The sequence below is a fragment of the Episyrphus balteatus genome, chromosome 3 (assembly GCF_945859705.1).
Source record: "Episyrphus balteatus chromosome 3, idEpiBalt1.1, whole genome shotgun sequence".
NCBI lineage: Eukaryota > Metazoa > Arthropoda > Insecta > Diptera > Syrphidae > Episyrphus > Episyrphus balteatus.
In genome coordinates, this window is record NC_079136.1 from 55,165,696 (window position 1) to 55,179,552 (window position 13,857).

At 28.7% G+C, this 13,857-nt stretch overlaps 1 protein-coding gene across 3 annotated transcripts in view; it reads right to left on the reverse strand.

Annotated features, from left to right (window-relative positions):
- LOC129913005 (unconventional myosin heavy chain 6) overlaps positions 1–13,857 on the reverse strand; it is a 76,026-nt gene that overhangs the window by 52,156 nt on the left and 10,013 nt on the right. For all 3 annotated transcript variants that reach the window (XM_055991312.1, XM_055991315.1, XM_055991313.1), the window contains 2 exons: positions 7,453–7,568; positions 2,439–2,501 (listed from right to left, as the gene is read on the reverse strand). In XM_055991312.1, the coding sequence (XP_055847287.1) occupies positions 2,439–2,501; positions 7,453–7,568 (179 nt within the window). The remainder of the gene's footprint in view (positions 1–2,438; positions 2,502–7,452; positions 7,569–13,857) is intronic.

Consider the following 13,857-nt stretch of genomic DNA (forward strand, 5'->3'; position numbering starts at 1 on the left):
TTCATACAGATTTTTTTATGCAAATACAGAATTTTGACCATACTACCTGAATATAGTATAACGACCCGTTCCCGTTGTTTTGCTGTTAAAAAGAGCAGAAAACAAAAAACTAACCCCAATTGGTTTCATTTATCTTAACAACAATATAGCAATATTTAAAATTTTAATTCAAGTGGTCACTGTGGCGTATGTGGAACATTTTTTTTTTGTTTTGAAAAAAAAAGAATATTATTGTTCATAAATATTTTTTTTAACAATATTTGAGGTAGGTATTCAAAAAAAATAAATACGAGGTGCTGATCCTTGTGGAATTTTCAAGAAAAATGTCATATTGATTCTCATAAAAGTTCTTCAGCTTAACAAGTTTGAAAATAGTTTGATTTAATACTATCGAATTGAAATAAGATTTTTCTGTTTATGTAAGGTTCAACTTAAAATATCACGGACAAAAACTCTTTTAAAAAATCTTATACCTACAAATCCATAGTCAAAGTACTCCTTAAAGTATCCCGTAAGCAATTTTTCTAAAATTCATTTTCTAATAATGGTATGGAAGGTACCTAGTTGATGTCTTAACTTTGATATGGTTCTTCGTCATTTATTTCTTGACAAAATTTACAAGTCGGAATTCAGGGGAACGCAGCAGTCAAAAGTGAATGGTGTTTTCAGTACAGAAAATGTTTTAAAAAATGACATTCCCAAGGTTCATCCGTGCTTAGCCTGATATTGTTATTGATCTACGTTAGCTCTGTTTTCAAGCAAAAAAATAATATGTAGTTTAGTTACATTTTTAGCGGATGACATAATATTTTACTTAGATTAGTGGAAATCACTTTGATTGTGTTGTTAAAATTGATAAAGACCAAGCAAAATTCAAAATATTGTTCACTTCACAAATTAGTCATCAGTTGAAGTAGAAAAAAATCCACAACGTTTAAATTTAAAGTATATATTTTGAGGGATTATAACTTTTATTTTCATGTTTGTCAAAAATACAGCTTGCCACTGCACCATTGTAGCTAACCAAACGTCACTGGAAATAAACTCATCTTAGCAGAATTACGTTAAAATTAAAAAAGTAAAAAACTTCAAATAATAAAGGATCTAAAACGGCTAAAGTTTTAATTGAAAAGATTATATTCAAACAATAAAATTCCAAATTTGTTTATTGTCGCACTCATAGTTGAGTCTTATTTAAAAAAGAATCAGAATATTACCATTAATATACCCAAAACATATAGGCGAAATAGACTTTTCAATCATTTTTTTTTTCAGACAAAAAAAAATGTTTGCAGAAAAACGTAAAATATATATTTTTGTAGCAATTTTCTGAACTAGGTTACCATTTTCGTCATTATTTGTTTCTTTTTGGTGGAATATTCAAAAAAAAAAACTAGTGATCTACAGTTTAGCTCTAATTTTTTTCAAATTTGTTTTAGTTCAATAACTTTGTTGAGAATGTATAAAAATATTTTAAAATAAGGGTTTTCTAAGCAATGGCGCAAATTTTCAGTCAGCACTCGTTTAAGCGATAAAACCTACTCTAGTTAGAGCACTCGTTTAGTTCTAACTTTGCAGAAATTAATTAAAAGAAAGTTCAAGTGATTTTTATTTTTGTTTCTATCAAGTATTGCTGAAATAAAATTAAAACTTAATACAAAAACACTGGCGTTGGCTTCAAATGACCAATCGCATATTGGATAAAATTCGTGAAGTTGATCTGAAGCATAATTTTTATTGTATGGGTCGGATATATTTTGTTCAAATATGTGGTCAAATATGAGAAGGATTTATTTAAAAGAATATTTTTCACTTTTTAAACCAATTTTCTTAACTTTTATTACTTTTCATTGACAAAAATCAACAAATAAAAGCATACTTTAAAAAGATAAACAAGCGTTTTGCTGCTTTTAAAGTTGGACGACCTATTTAACGATAAAGTATACTTTAAGTCGTTCGAAAATATCAAAGATTAGACTCTCGTTTTAAATTCTATTTTTCGATCCGACCACCGTTTTAAAGAAGATTTAGAGTAGGGTTTAAATGTTTGAAAATTTGCGCTAATGGTTTTAAAAGTAGAAAAATCTTGAGTACTCTCCACTACTTACTATTTCTTAAATCAGTAACCAAATAAAATTTTAAATTCTGTACAAAATTTTATTTATTACTTGCGCCTGTTTACACCAATCACTCTGTACAAAGTACACACCGGCCCTGTTATGCAAGAACTTTTTTTGTTATAGATTATTAACTATCTGTAATTCATATCTCTCTTTTTTTTTTCTTATGGATTGAAATGTGTTATTCCGATGCACACATTTTTATATTGTTTTTGTTTATACCATCTGTAATTATGCACTTTGATTTTGATTGAAGTTTCAATAAACAAAAGTTAAAATACAAAAAAGAAAAAAAAAACAAGTTATTATGGCACTTACCGTTGTGAAGACATCCAAGTCCTTATATGGATTGACTGCTACTAAAATCGATCCTGTATATGTCTGTATAGTTGATGATGAGGGTAATTATAATTATTTTTTTTTTTAGTTAAGGAAAATAAATTACTTTTATGCTGTAATCAAAATTATATTATCAAAGAGTAAAAATATAGGTCAAATTTAATGAGAATTATATGAGGAATATGTGGGTACATGGAGGTGTGCACATCTGATTTCTGATGCAATTATAAGTAATAAGAGTATGTTCATATAACTTGGATGGCAAAAAATTGAGAGCAACATCTAGTTTGTCATATAGATTTTATGCTTATGCAAGTTTGAAGGCCAAATAATATTCCAAGTAAAACGTTAGCTTGATAACATTAACCTGAAAACTTGCAAAGCGTAAAGTTAGAAAAAGATAAGTAAAACTACCTACACGAGTGAAAAATTAAATTTTTTCAACTTATTACTTTGTTGGAAATTTATTTTTGAGGCAGGGGAAAATTTATTATTTTTCATATCTTTGATGTCTTATGTCTGTAACAGTGACCATTATTAATAAAAAAAAAACTGAGGAGACATTTTCTTTTCTAATTCGATCATGATGTTTTTCAAAGAATAAATTGTAGAAATGTTATCATATCATACTCGTAATTAAACAAACAAAATAAGTGTGTTCAAATATTAGAAAAAAAATGTATAAATAAAATGTAAATAAAATGTGTTTTGGATTTTTTATCATTGAGTCAACAATAACAGTGGATATTGCATGATCAAGTTAGGATTACGTATTTGTTATTCAAGTTCGCCGGACGTGCTCGTATATAGTGATAAACAAATTGTATTTACTAAATTTGTTTAACTGTACCAACAAATTTTTTTTATAAATCAAAAATGTGAAAAACATTGTCGTTTGATTTATTTGAAGCCCGGATGTACATAATGTAGGTATGTCGGTGGTAATGCAATATGAGCCGTCCTCAATTTCGGAATATTTTCAAGAGTTACGAGTACATTAAATGAAACATCAAATTTTTAGTTAAACATTTTTTAAATGCAATTTAAATTAATACCTATTCGAAAAAAAAAACATAAAATTTAATTTTCTATGAAGAAAAACATAATGAAATATTAAAAAAAAAAAAATATAAAGTAGGTAGCTACGCGATTTTTTAAATATTTATCAACATCTGAAACCGTAAATTTAAAAAAATACTTGTAAAATGAAATTGATTTTTCAAAAAAAAATCTATTAATATTTTTTCAATCAAAAAATTATTTTTTGAAAATTTTGTACCTATTCGATTTATGTATGTTAAAGTTATATAATATTCCAATCGCTAATGGAAGCTATTCGTTATCTAAAAAAAAATTTCAGAAAAAGAAAAAATCATCTGTACAAAATTTTAAGAAAATCCATCCACTTTTGTAGACAGTAAAAAGTTGAAAAATTGGACGCAGAGCCGCGCAGACCGACCAAGGGACGCGGACGGCCTAACGAAATTTAATTTTCAGATTTGTTATGTAAAGACAAATTTTACAAAGTAACCTGGAAACTTAGATTTGTTCGAACTACATTTAAAAAAATTTAGTAAAAAACCATCTTCTCCATAAATTTCAAACCGCCCCTGATATGATTGCATAAACAATGCTCATGGTTTTGACATAAATTTTAACAAAATATGTATGTCATGTCAAGGTCTATAGAAAATAAGAACAAGTTCTGCAGCTTATCAGAAAACATACCCAAATTTTGTTGCAATGATAAATTGTTTATTTATAATTTTAAGTTATTTCGATGATAAGTACTCAAGAAAGAATGAAAGACGTCGACACGTTATGAAAGTCAAAAACAAATATACATATGTACATTGTTTGTTGAATGATGATAAAAAAAAACAACAAATAAAATTATTTCTGCAATTTACAAAAAAAAAATCTAACCTTGCTAAACTTATCAGTTGACATATTTTCTTAAATTTGGTGAAAGAAATTTACATTGTACACATTTCTTTGGCAAGAATAAAGTCTTTAGAACTTGTCGCCAAATTTTATCGCTAAAAGTTCAACCCTTTGAAAATCTTTTTCTTTCAAAATTCAAATGTCTGGCACCCTTTTTTTTCAATAAAATAAGTTAGAAACATTAGGTGTTCCCCCATTTTGTAACGATAAATGTTCTATTTCGTCTTTATATCATCTGGGACCATTTAACATTTTTGTTCAATTTACGTCATTGTGGGTGACACTTTGAACTCAATTTATTGTTTTCCAAAAGAATTCCTTTGAGTTTTTCAAATAATTGTCTCGAAATCCTACAATACAATAAAAATCGATTTTCAATAAAAGAATGCCATACATCACAGACTTTCGAAGTAGGGTAGGGGCCATTAAAGGCGTCTATATTGTTTACCTTAACCACAAATTCGTTTAATCCAAAATTTGTATGCAATCATTGAACCCACTTTGATTGTTTATTATGACTGCAGCCAGCCAAATATATTTACGAATAATTACGTAGGAATGAATTTTGGTATTCGTCCAATATTAAATCCACGCGACTATATCATATTTAAAATTAGAGTTTTTTTTGTGCGTTCTTTTACCATTCCAGACTTTTCTCGCATTGAACCATCACAAGGGATTTGAGGGATAAAAATAAAACCCAATTTCAAAGGGAAAACACACACAAACACCGAGACGAGGAGAATTTTATTTCTGTCCTAAGAGAGTATAAAAACCCAAATAAAAAAAAATATAAAGTTAAAAATTGAATATCTATGTGTATATGAAAAACAACATGTCCTGTGTGCGGGGGATTTTTTCGTCTGTGCGCAACGCGCATGCATGCAATTTAAACCATTTTCGAGGAAATGTCAGAATCAGGCATATATAAAATGCCCTCAGCTAACATCCTTGTTTAAAGTAGTTAAACAGCAAAACCAAGAGAGTGAGAGGAATTGAACACGAGTCAGGCAGGAGCAGCAGCGCCCAGGATATCATATATATAGAGGAAATGAATAAAGATATATAGCTCATGTTTCACTTTGAGGCTTCACCACAAACACAGTGGCATGTAACTATTTATTTACCCTCAAAATATGTCACCCATAAAAGATTTGGATAAAAGGTTCATAACCTTCTCGCACTAACGCTTGCATGGTTGGTGAATATTAAACACACTGGTGACGAATAAAATTAGGCTTTTCGAATATGATATACTTTATGAGACTTATTTTGTGTTCTAGATTTTGGTTAATAGCTAATGCATAATTGGTATTCAAAATTGTGAATCATTTCTTGCAAAGTTTCCTTAACCGTTTAGACTTAAAAAAATTAAATAGGTATCTTTTCTTGAAGAAAAAGTTATTTGAAGTGTTTTCGCTTGAAAAATCTATAAAATCAAAACTTTTTAATTAGAAAAAAAATTATGAGAACAATATTTTATTTGTTTACCAAAAAGTTCAGATTTGTATAGATTTTGCAACGTTTTTTGACCGGAAGCTGTCGTGTTCAGCACCCCAAAAAACATAAGCACCAAAAACAATAACATCATTACACCAGATATAATATGACTGGGCTGCTATTGATTCTTCTCGAGATATTTTTAAAAATAATATTTTTTTATCAAAAGTTGAAAATTTGATTTTGGCTTGACTCAAAAAATAGTTAGGTCTTTCGAAAAATATTTCCAATTCAGTAGGTGGATTCAATTTTTCTGCAAAATTAAATCTGTGCAATAGTACTATTTCTGAAGGGTAAGCCTTTCATTTTTCAAATAAGCCTTAACCTCTTGAGACTCGAGCAGTAAGAACCTGTAAAATGGTGGTTTTAAGGATTTTTTATGTGAATGTAAATACTCAAAAAGGTGTTTTTTTTTATAATAATGCAGTATTTTTATGGTCATAATATTCAGTGACTCTGCATATATGAAATTTTATCCCCAAAATGATTTGAATTTAAACTAAGTTTAACCCTACTTCGACTTATCTATAACCACTTATAAAAAGAACATTTTCTCATCTAAAACTCTTATTATCTAAGCAAAAAAACACACAATTTCAGTCATGATGTAGATTTTTTTTGTTCATCATTTTTATCTATCTTTTAGAACTTAAGATAAAACATGACAATTATTTTTTAACATATGAGTCATTACGAGTACGTTTGAGAAAATATTTGATTTGTCTAAGTTTGTACTAAAGCTTTCTGAAAATATTTTTAGGGTCACTGTGATTCAATTTTCTTCACATGCGTCATTTTCCTTCCAAAACGGTATTTTCATTTATTCACAAGAATTAAGAATGAGTTTCTCCAATAAGTACTATATTTCAATGTAAAAGAAATATACTCAGCTTTGAAAGCAATCTATATTTTTATAGAAAAAAATATAACCAATAACTTAATATTTAGCTGACAATTATTTACACCTAGACGTAATTTTTTTTTTACTTTAAACTTTTCTCTTCTAACTCATCTTCAATGAATTTTTTTGTTTTTTTTTTTTTAATTTTCCCGAAGTTCAGAAAGGCTTGGCCAATTACTTTACTTTGGGTCATAAATTTCAAAGACACAATGACCACAGAGTACTTCAAACAGAATAAAGTTAATGTTTTATTCTGTTGGTTGCCATCAGTAAAAATCTAAACTACTTTCGAATAATAAAATAAAGTTTTTTTTTGTCTTCTTCTCTTGTATTTGGCGGGGTTCAAAAAACTTACAGAAAGTTAACGATCCACAACAAATAATAAAAAAAAAAAACAAAAAAAAAATTCTTTTTTAGCACATTAAAGTGTGTCACATTTTGTTTTCGTTCTTTTGTTAACTGAAACCAGTTATGTCTAGAAAATAATGGCCACCTTGTACCACACTTCTCAATCCCTAGTCGTATTATAGTTAAGTCGTAATAAAATCTTCATTTTATGACTTCAGACCTACGAGTTAGTAAATAAAAAAATAGATTAAGAAAATTATTTAATTTGTTTGTTTGTTTTGCATTTTTTAAAAAGGATACGTATATTTGATCTCTTTGGTATCGAACTTTGAGATTTTGATTTATGCCATTTTCATCGATATCCGATATGGTCGTCATGTCCGTCACACCTTTGTCGGGTGTGGAACCCAATCGACCTGTAAAGAAACAAAACACAAATTGGTTAATAAAAAAAGGTTTAAGATAATCATAAAGGGAGTTAATAAAATAAATATAAACATAAATTGATAAACATTTGAATTATTAATGATGATAACCACTTTATCTAGTTAACATAACCCAATAAGTGATTGAGTCATTGATTTGGTGTAACGTGTAAGTGGCTTTAAGTAGAAAAATATATCATAACAAGTTTAACTACAATTTATCCCCATGATTTATCGAAAAAGCTCTCGTAATCAATAAATAATCATCATCAATAAGTTATGTACTTTAACATCCAATCTAAGCCGTTAACTACACATAACTCGGGAATCTATACAGAAATGTACTCGTATCTATATCTATTCAACATGATGACGACAGTGATTCCTTGCCGCTCTTTGCTGCGCAACAACTGGTTTACTTAATTATTCATTCAGTGGCCAGACACCGCAGCCAGCAGAGTCCAATGTACACAATAGTCTTGGTCATTTAAACACACTGAACTTGACGTTGTTGCTGGTTTTGGTTTTATGGCTCACACTGCTGCTGCTAACAAACTATTAGATATTGTATCTTTTTGTATGAAATTTCATTGGAAATATAGTTCCGATTGATATTTACACAAAAGACAAAGACATCGTTGTCGGTCGTCATCGTGACTTCATTTTCAATACGAGAGGAGAGTTTGTTTCAACATTGTTTTTCCATTACATTTGTCTCTGACGACTGACTCATGCATTTGGACTTCCCTCAAACCAAACCGAGTGGATGTGGATGATGATGTGGTTATATAGTGGAAGGCATTTAAATATGAATTTCGAGGAATTTCCTCATAAAGGCAAAATAACCAATAAATGCAACGGAAAGAAAAAGATACTCTCCATAGTGAAGGTGAACAAGTAAAAAAGAAAATAAATAAACATTGAAACTGCTTATGGGCTATTAAAGAAGTCGGCTTTGTTCGATATTATCTTCAAACACAAAGGCTAAGAAGAAGAAAAGCAACGTAGTATTATCGTTATTCGGTTTCAGGTCAAAGTCTCAATGAGGATTTGATTATTTCAATTTTTGAAGTTAATCTTCGATGATTGCTCTAAAGAGCAAAGGCATCATTTGATATTAGGCCTTTTTTTGTACTTTTAGGGCGGATGGAATTAAATCAAAAACCTCATATTTACATAAGCCCATCGACAAAAAAAAATATTATATCAAAACTTTTTGGAGTGATTTATAAATCCAATTTTTGGCATTTGTGGAATTCATATTTAATTGTTCCTTAGGAGAAAAAATATCATAAAGGCGAGAAAAAATTAAATGTTGCTTACAATATAGGCTTTCATCATAAAAGATAACGAGCTCCGTGAAGCCAGAGCTGCGGCGACCTCAAATTTTTTTAACCAAATTTGTCTAATTCGTTTGTTCACCGTTTGTCCATATTTGTCCACCCAAAATTTTGGTTTATCCAATCTTCAAAAAAATTCTATTTCTTTAATAGAAGTTTGAAAAATGAAAAATTGCCTAAAACGCTCAAATTTTGAGATTATGTAGACGTATAAAACTAATTGCAATCGTTTGTCCAATTGGGGTTCTATATACACACCAAATATTATTGTGTTTCCACCCTCCGTTTAGAAGCAATTAAAAAAAAAAACGAATTTGCACTGAAAATTCCCCTAAAATCTCAAAAAATCATTTTTTTTCACTGCTGTCGTTTGTCCACCTCTTACATATACCAAAAATCATCGTTTGTCCAACCTACGTTTAGGAGATATTAAAAAAAAACAATTTTTTTATAGCAACTCTCATACAAAATATCATTTATTCTAAAATCCCCAAAAATTATTTTTTTCCAAAAATTCAAACGGCCATCGTTTTTCCACCTCGAGAAATTAATGCAAACCAAAAATCATCGTTTGTCCACGCTAAGTTAAGGAGATATTTAAAAAACATTAAAATTCCCAACAAAAGCTACGCATACACCACAGTGTATCTACAGATAATTTCAAAATCCCCAATAATCATTTTTTATCAAAAAAAAAAAAAAAAAAAAACAAAACCGACTTAAATGGATCAAAACTGGGTTTATGGTTTTTCTCATAGTTTCTATAGCAATAACTGGACGAAATGGAACCACACTGCAGGCTTTCCAATACAAAGAGAATTATCAAAATTGGTTCACTTAGTCCAAAGTTATGATGTAACAAACATTAAAAAAAAAAAAAACTACAGACGAATTGAATACCTCCTCCTTTTTGGAAGTCGGTAAAAACTACTTTTTTCAAAAAATTAAACCGCAATCATTTGTCCACCTTGAGAAATGGATACCTAAAAACAAGAAATCATCGTTTGTCCACCTTACGTTTAGTAGATATTCAAAAAAACAAATTTTGTACTCAAAAATTCGAAGTCCCATATAATCTTCAAAAATTACATTTTTTCGTTGAAAGAGCTATAGCTTAGGAAAAACTTTTTTATTGAAAGTTTCGCTGTATTGCTTTAAGAATGCAAGATATTGTAATATTAGTATTGTTAATGCATCGTTTAATGTGTGAAGGAAGAATTGAATTATACTTTTATTTTAAATATATAATATGAAGCTCTGTCATTTTCCCGGACCCTAAAGACATTAATATGTCTATGCCATTAAATTTTGTGTAACTTCAATAACAGTCTTGTCTGGTTTTTTACAACTTCACTGAGAAGTTGTTAAAGAATGCACTGATCGTAATATAAGCGAAATTCTCTAAAACTTCACAAAAGTTCTTCAGGTTGTTTTCGAAGGAAATTTTCACTTCTGATCTTATGACTTGCGTTTTTTGAACGGTTTCTCCCGTGTTATGTATAAGTATATAACATTTATACACCAGAAGTCTGGGTTCGTATCCCAGCCTTCAACACCTAAAACCATTTTTTGTTTACGAAAAATTAAATAAATAGGTACCTACAAAAAGTAGTCGCATACAAAAAATTTAAAAAAAATCGGATTTATTTTTCTTATTTTTTCGAAAAATTATTTTTTTGAAAGTAGCTGTTATTATAAAATTTTGAATTTTATGAACAAAATATTTTTTTTATAAGATTCTTAAGAGGCATACTTTTTAAAAGCTTCAATAAATCATTTTATTTTATTTTTCTTCTAAGATAATATTTTGTTTTTAATTTAACTTTTAATTTTCAAAATGGTAATCGTCGTTTTTAAACAAAAATTTTAATCAATACATAAAAAAACCTTAATCGGTTTGAAAAAATTGATTTTTCCTTTCTTTTCACCCTGCACACTAAAGTCCTTGTATAGACGCTTTTGATCCGGCATCTTTTTTTTCAAATGAAAACTTTTATGAGAGTAACTTTTTTATTGAATGACTAAGAACATTCCTATTATCTATTTCTATTATTTTTTACTATCAGTTTAAAAATGTGAATGAAACCAGTAAAACCTGTAAACGACGACAACGTCTGTGTTTAAATTTAATTGCTGCCACCTGACTGAAATAATTTTATTTTATATTCTACTATTATTCATTTCTGTATTTACAAAGTTACATAAATAAATTGCATAGAAACTTGGTTAACCTAGTAATCGTAGCTCACAGGTATGTAAAAAGTTTTTTAATTATATAAATCAGACTTTGAAATCATATCTTAATGTAATTCGTTTTTTTTATCATGAAAAGTTAATTCATAGTTAGGCACCATTTGTTAATGACTTGAGGGACTTTATAGTTTGAAATAATTATAACGACTGCATTTGCAGCCTTTAACTGTTATTTTTTTGTTTTTGTTTTTGTTTTTATATTTCTGTCTTTTCGTGTTCAAAGTAGGTATTTCAAAAGTCATTGACGTTCCCTGTAGTCACTTGTTAGTAATTATAATTCTATATTTTTTTGCTGATGTTTCCTGAATAGTGAATCGAAACAAATTGACGTCGTTGGTAATTAAAATTTTATTTATGATAAACTTTTTTTTTCTGTCTCTGGTGTAAATAAAAGATCATGATTATTATATCACAACAAAAACATTACTGTTAAAAAAAGAGCCAAGTTATCCTATGTTGAAATTATGCTGGCACAAAAAGTATTGAGATATAAAAGTGTACCAAGTTCTAAAGCTTGGGTTCAAATTCGTATCAATAAAATTTTGATTGCTGATATAAACAGCGATTTTTTTTTTGAAAAAAATCAAGAAATTTTGATTTTTTGCATTGTTATCGATTTGATTTGTGTTCTTAAACGTGGGTAATGAAAAATACTTTAACCTTTATGGGTTAAAAATTGCCGGTGTTGCCGTTTTGTTTTTTAAAACTAAAAATGAAATTTTTTTCAAAACTTTTTTTTTTTAACTTCATAAATTAAATGATGTCAAAAGATTATTTAGATTATATGAAGAAAAAAATTATAAGGGAGTGAAGGACAATATTAAATCGGCTAGGCAATTTTCTCACAAATCGACTTCAAATGTAAAAAAAAATGTATTACAACACAACCGCAACACATACATTATTAAGATATACATTTTCTCAAAGCCAGTAGTTAATTCATCTGTAAAATTCAAGTAAACTGAATGAGGTGTTCTTAAAACAAATGGTCCTCAATCTCAGAATTTTGTGAAAAGATTTAATTACAAAAATTTAAGTTGTCTTTTTTTAATATTTTCCCAATAAAGTCATTTTTTTTTTCTTCATAAATCAACTCACAATAAATGTGGACGACAACTTTTGAAAGATAAAGTTATATTTTATTGAGAAAAATATTGGAAAAAGACAACTTAAATTTTTGTTTTCACAAAATTCTGAGTTTTAGGACCATTTGTTTCAAGAACAAGTATAAACTTAATACTTGATTTTAATTGTCATAAGCAAATTGTTCCAACAATTATTAATCCTGTATATTTTTGTATTCAACGATCTACAAAAAATGATACCTTATAAAACAAACCTTTTAAATTGTTCTTTAATGAAGAAATGATTCAAAACTCTATTAGGTATGTACTTAAATTTTTTTTTGTTTCCTTAAATGAGAATGTTGATGAATATCTTACAAAAGAATTAAAAAAGTCATCCCTTTTAAAGAAGTTTCAAATGATTCTTCAGTCATCATCATTGGAGAATAATAAGAAAAAAGAAAACACACAAAAATTATACAACAGAAAAGCACCTTGCCCCAAAAGTTACACCATTCACGATATACGTAATAAAATTGAGAGATCCTTCAGGGATCCACATGGAGACAGCGATCATTTTATATATTTTTTTTTTTTTTGGTTATTCTCCTTCTACCATCACCTGCATTTTTATAAGAAGAAAAAAAGAGCAGCTGATAGAATCCACCTGCTTCCATATTATGCACGTTTTTTTGTTTAAGGATGCGGGCTGCTGACACGAGATGATATGATGCGAAGTGGAACAATGACCAACAAAAAAAAAACCTGGAAAGCATTCCTTAAACTCAGTGCAGTATTAAATCTCAGTAGCGCCGTGGTTAAAAACTCTCTATCGTGGGATAGGTTTTTATTTTTTATTCATTAATGTTCCGAAATTAAGTTTCAAACATTATAGATTTGTTAAATTAAAAAAAAAATACTTATCAGGTTTTGTCAACTTAAAAGAATACAACTTTTGTTAAAAGTGTAATCAACTTTGCATCATTCTGGCGCCTTTTTCATATTATTTCAGTACGGTCCTGAATCTGCATAAAATATGTATGCTACTCTCCAGAATTCCCCTAAACGCGGTTTTGCAACCGTAACCAGTTACAATTCATTTTTTCCCCCCGGATGACGATGATGAATGTAGCTAAAGAAGCGATTGCGATAGCGTTCAGGCATATGATTCACCTAAAGTATAATTACAGCAGTTTGAGCGAGGTTTTTATTTTTTGTTCTTATATTTCTTCGAAGGAAAATTTTGTAAACAAGAAATATTTTCATTTTCTTCTTGCTTCTGATGTACATAATTATTTTTTCTGAGATAACTTGAATCCTAAAGTCTGAATTGCGAGATAGGCTATACTTTTATAAGCAAGAAAATAGCACAAATTAATTTCCAATTGAGTTAGCAAATTGTTGTTTATTTCTTCAGAACTATTAGTGGCAAAAGGCAAAACCAAGATAGGCTGGCTGTTGCAATGATAATAAAAAATTATCGGCAAATATAGTTAACGCCTCATTAAAGATCAATTATGACTCCAAGATGTTACAATGTTCGATTTTTCACTTAGTTTTCGTAAGAAAACTTATACTGATACCGAGAACTATTATGGAATGGTATAATATTACGTAGGTACA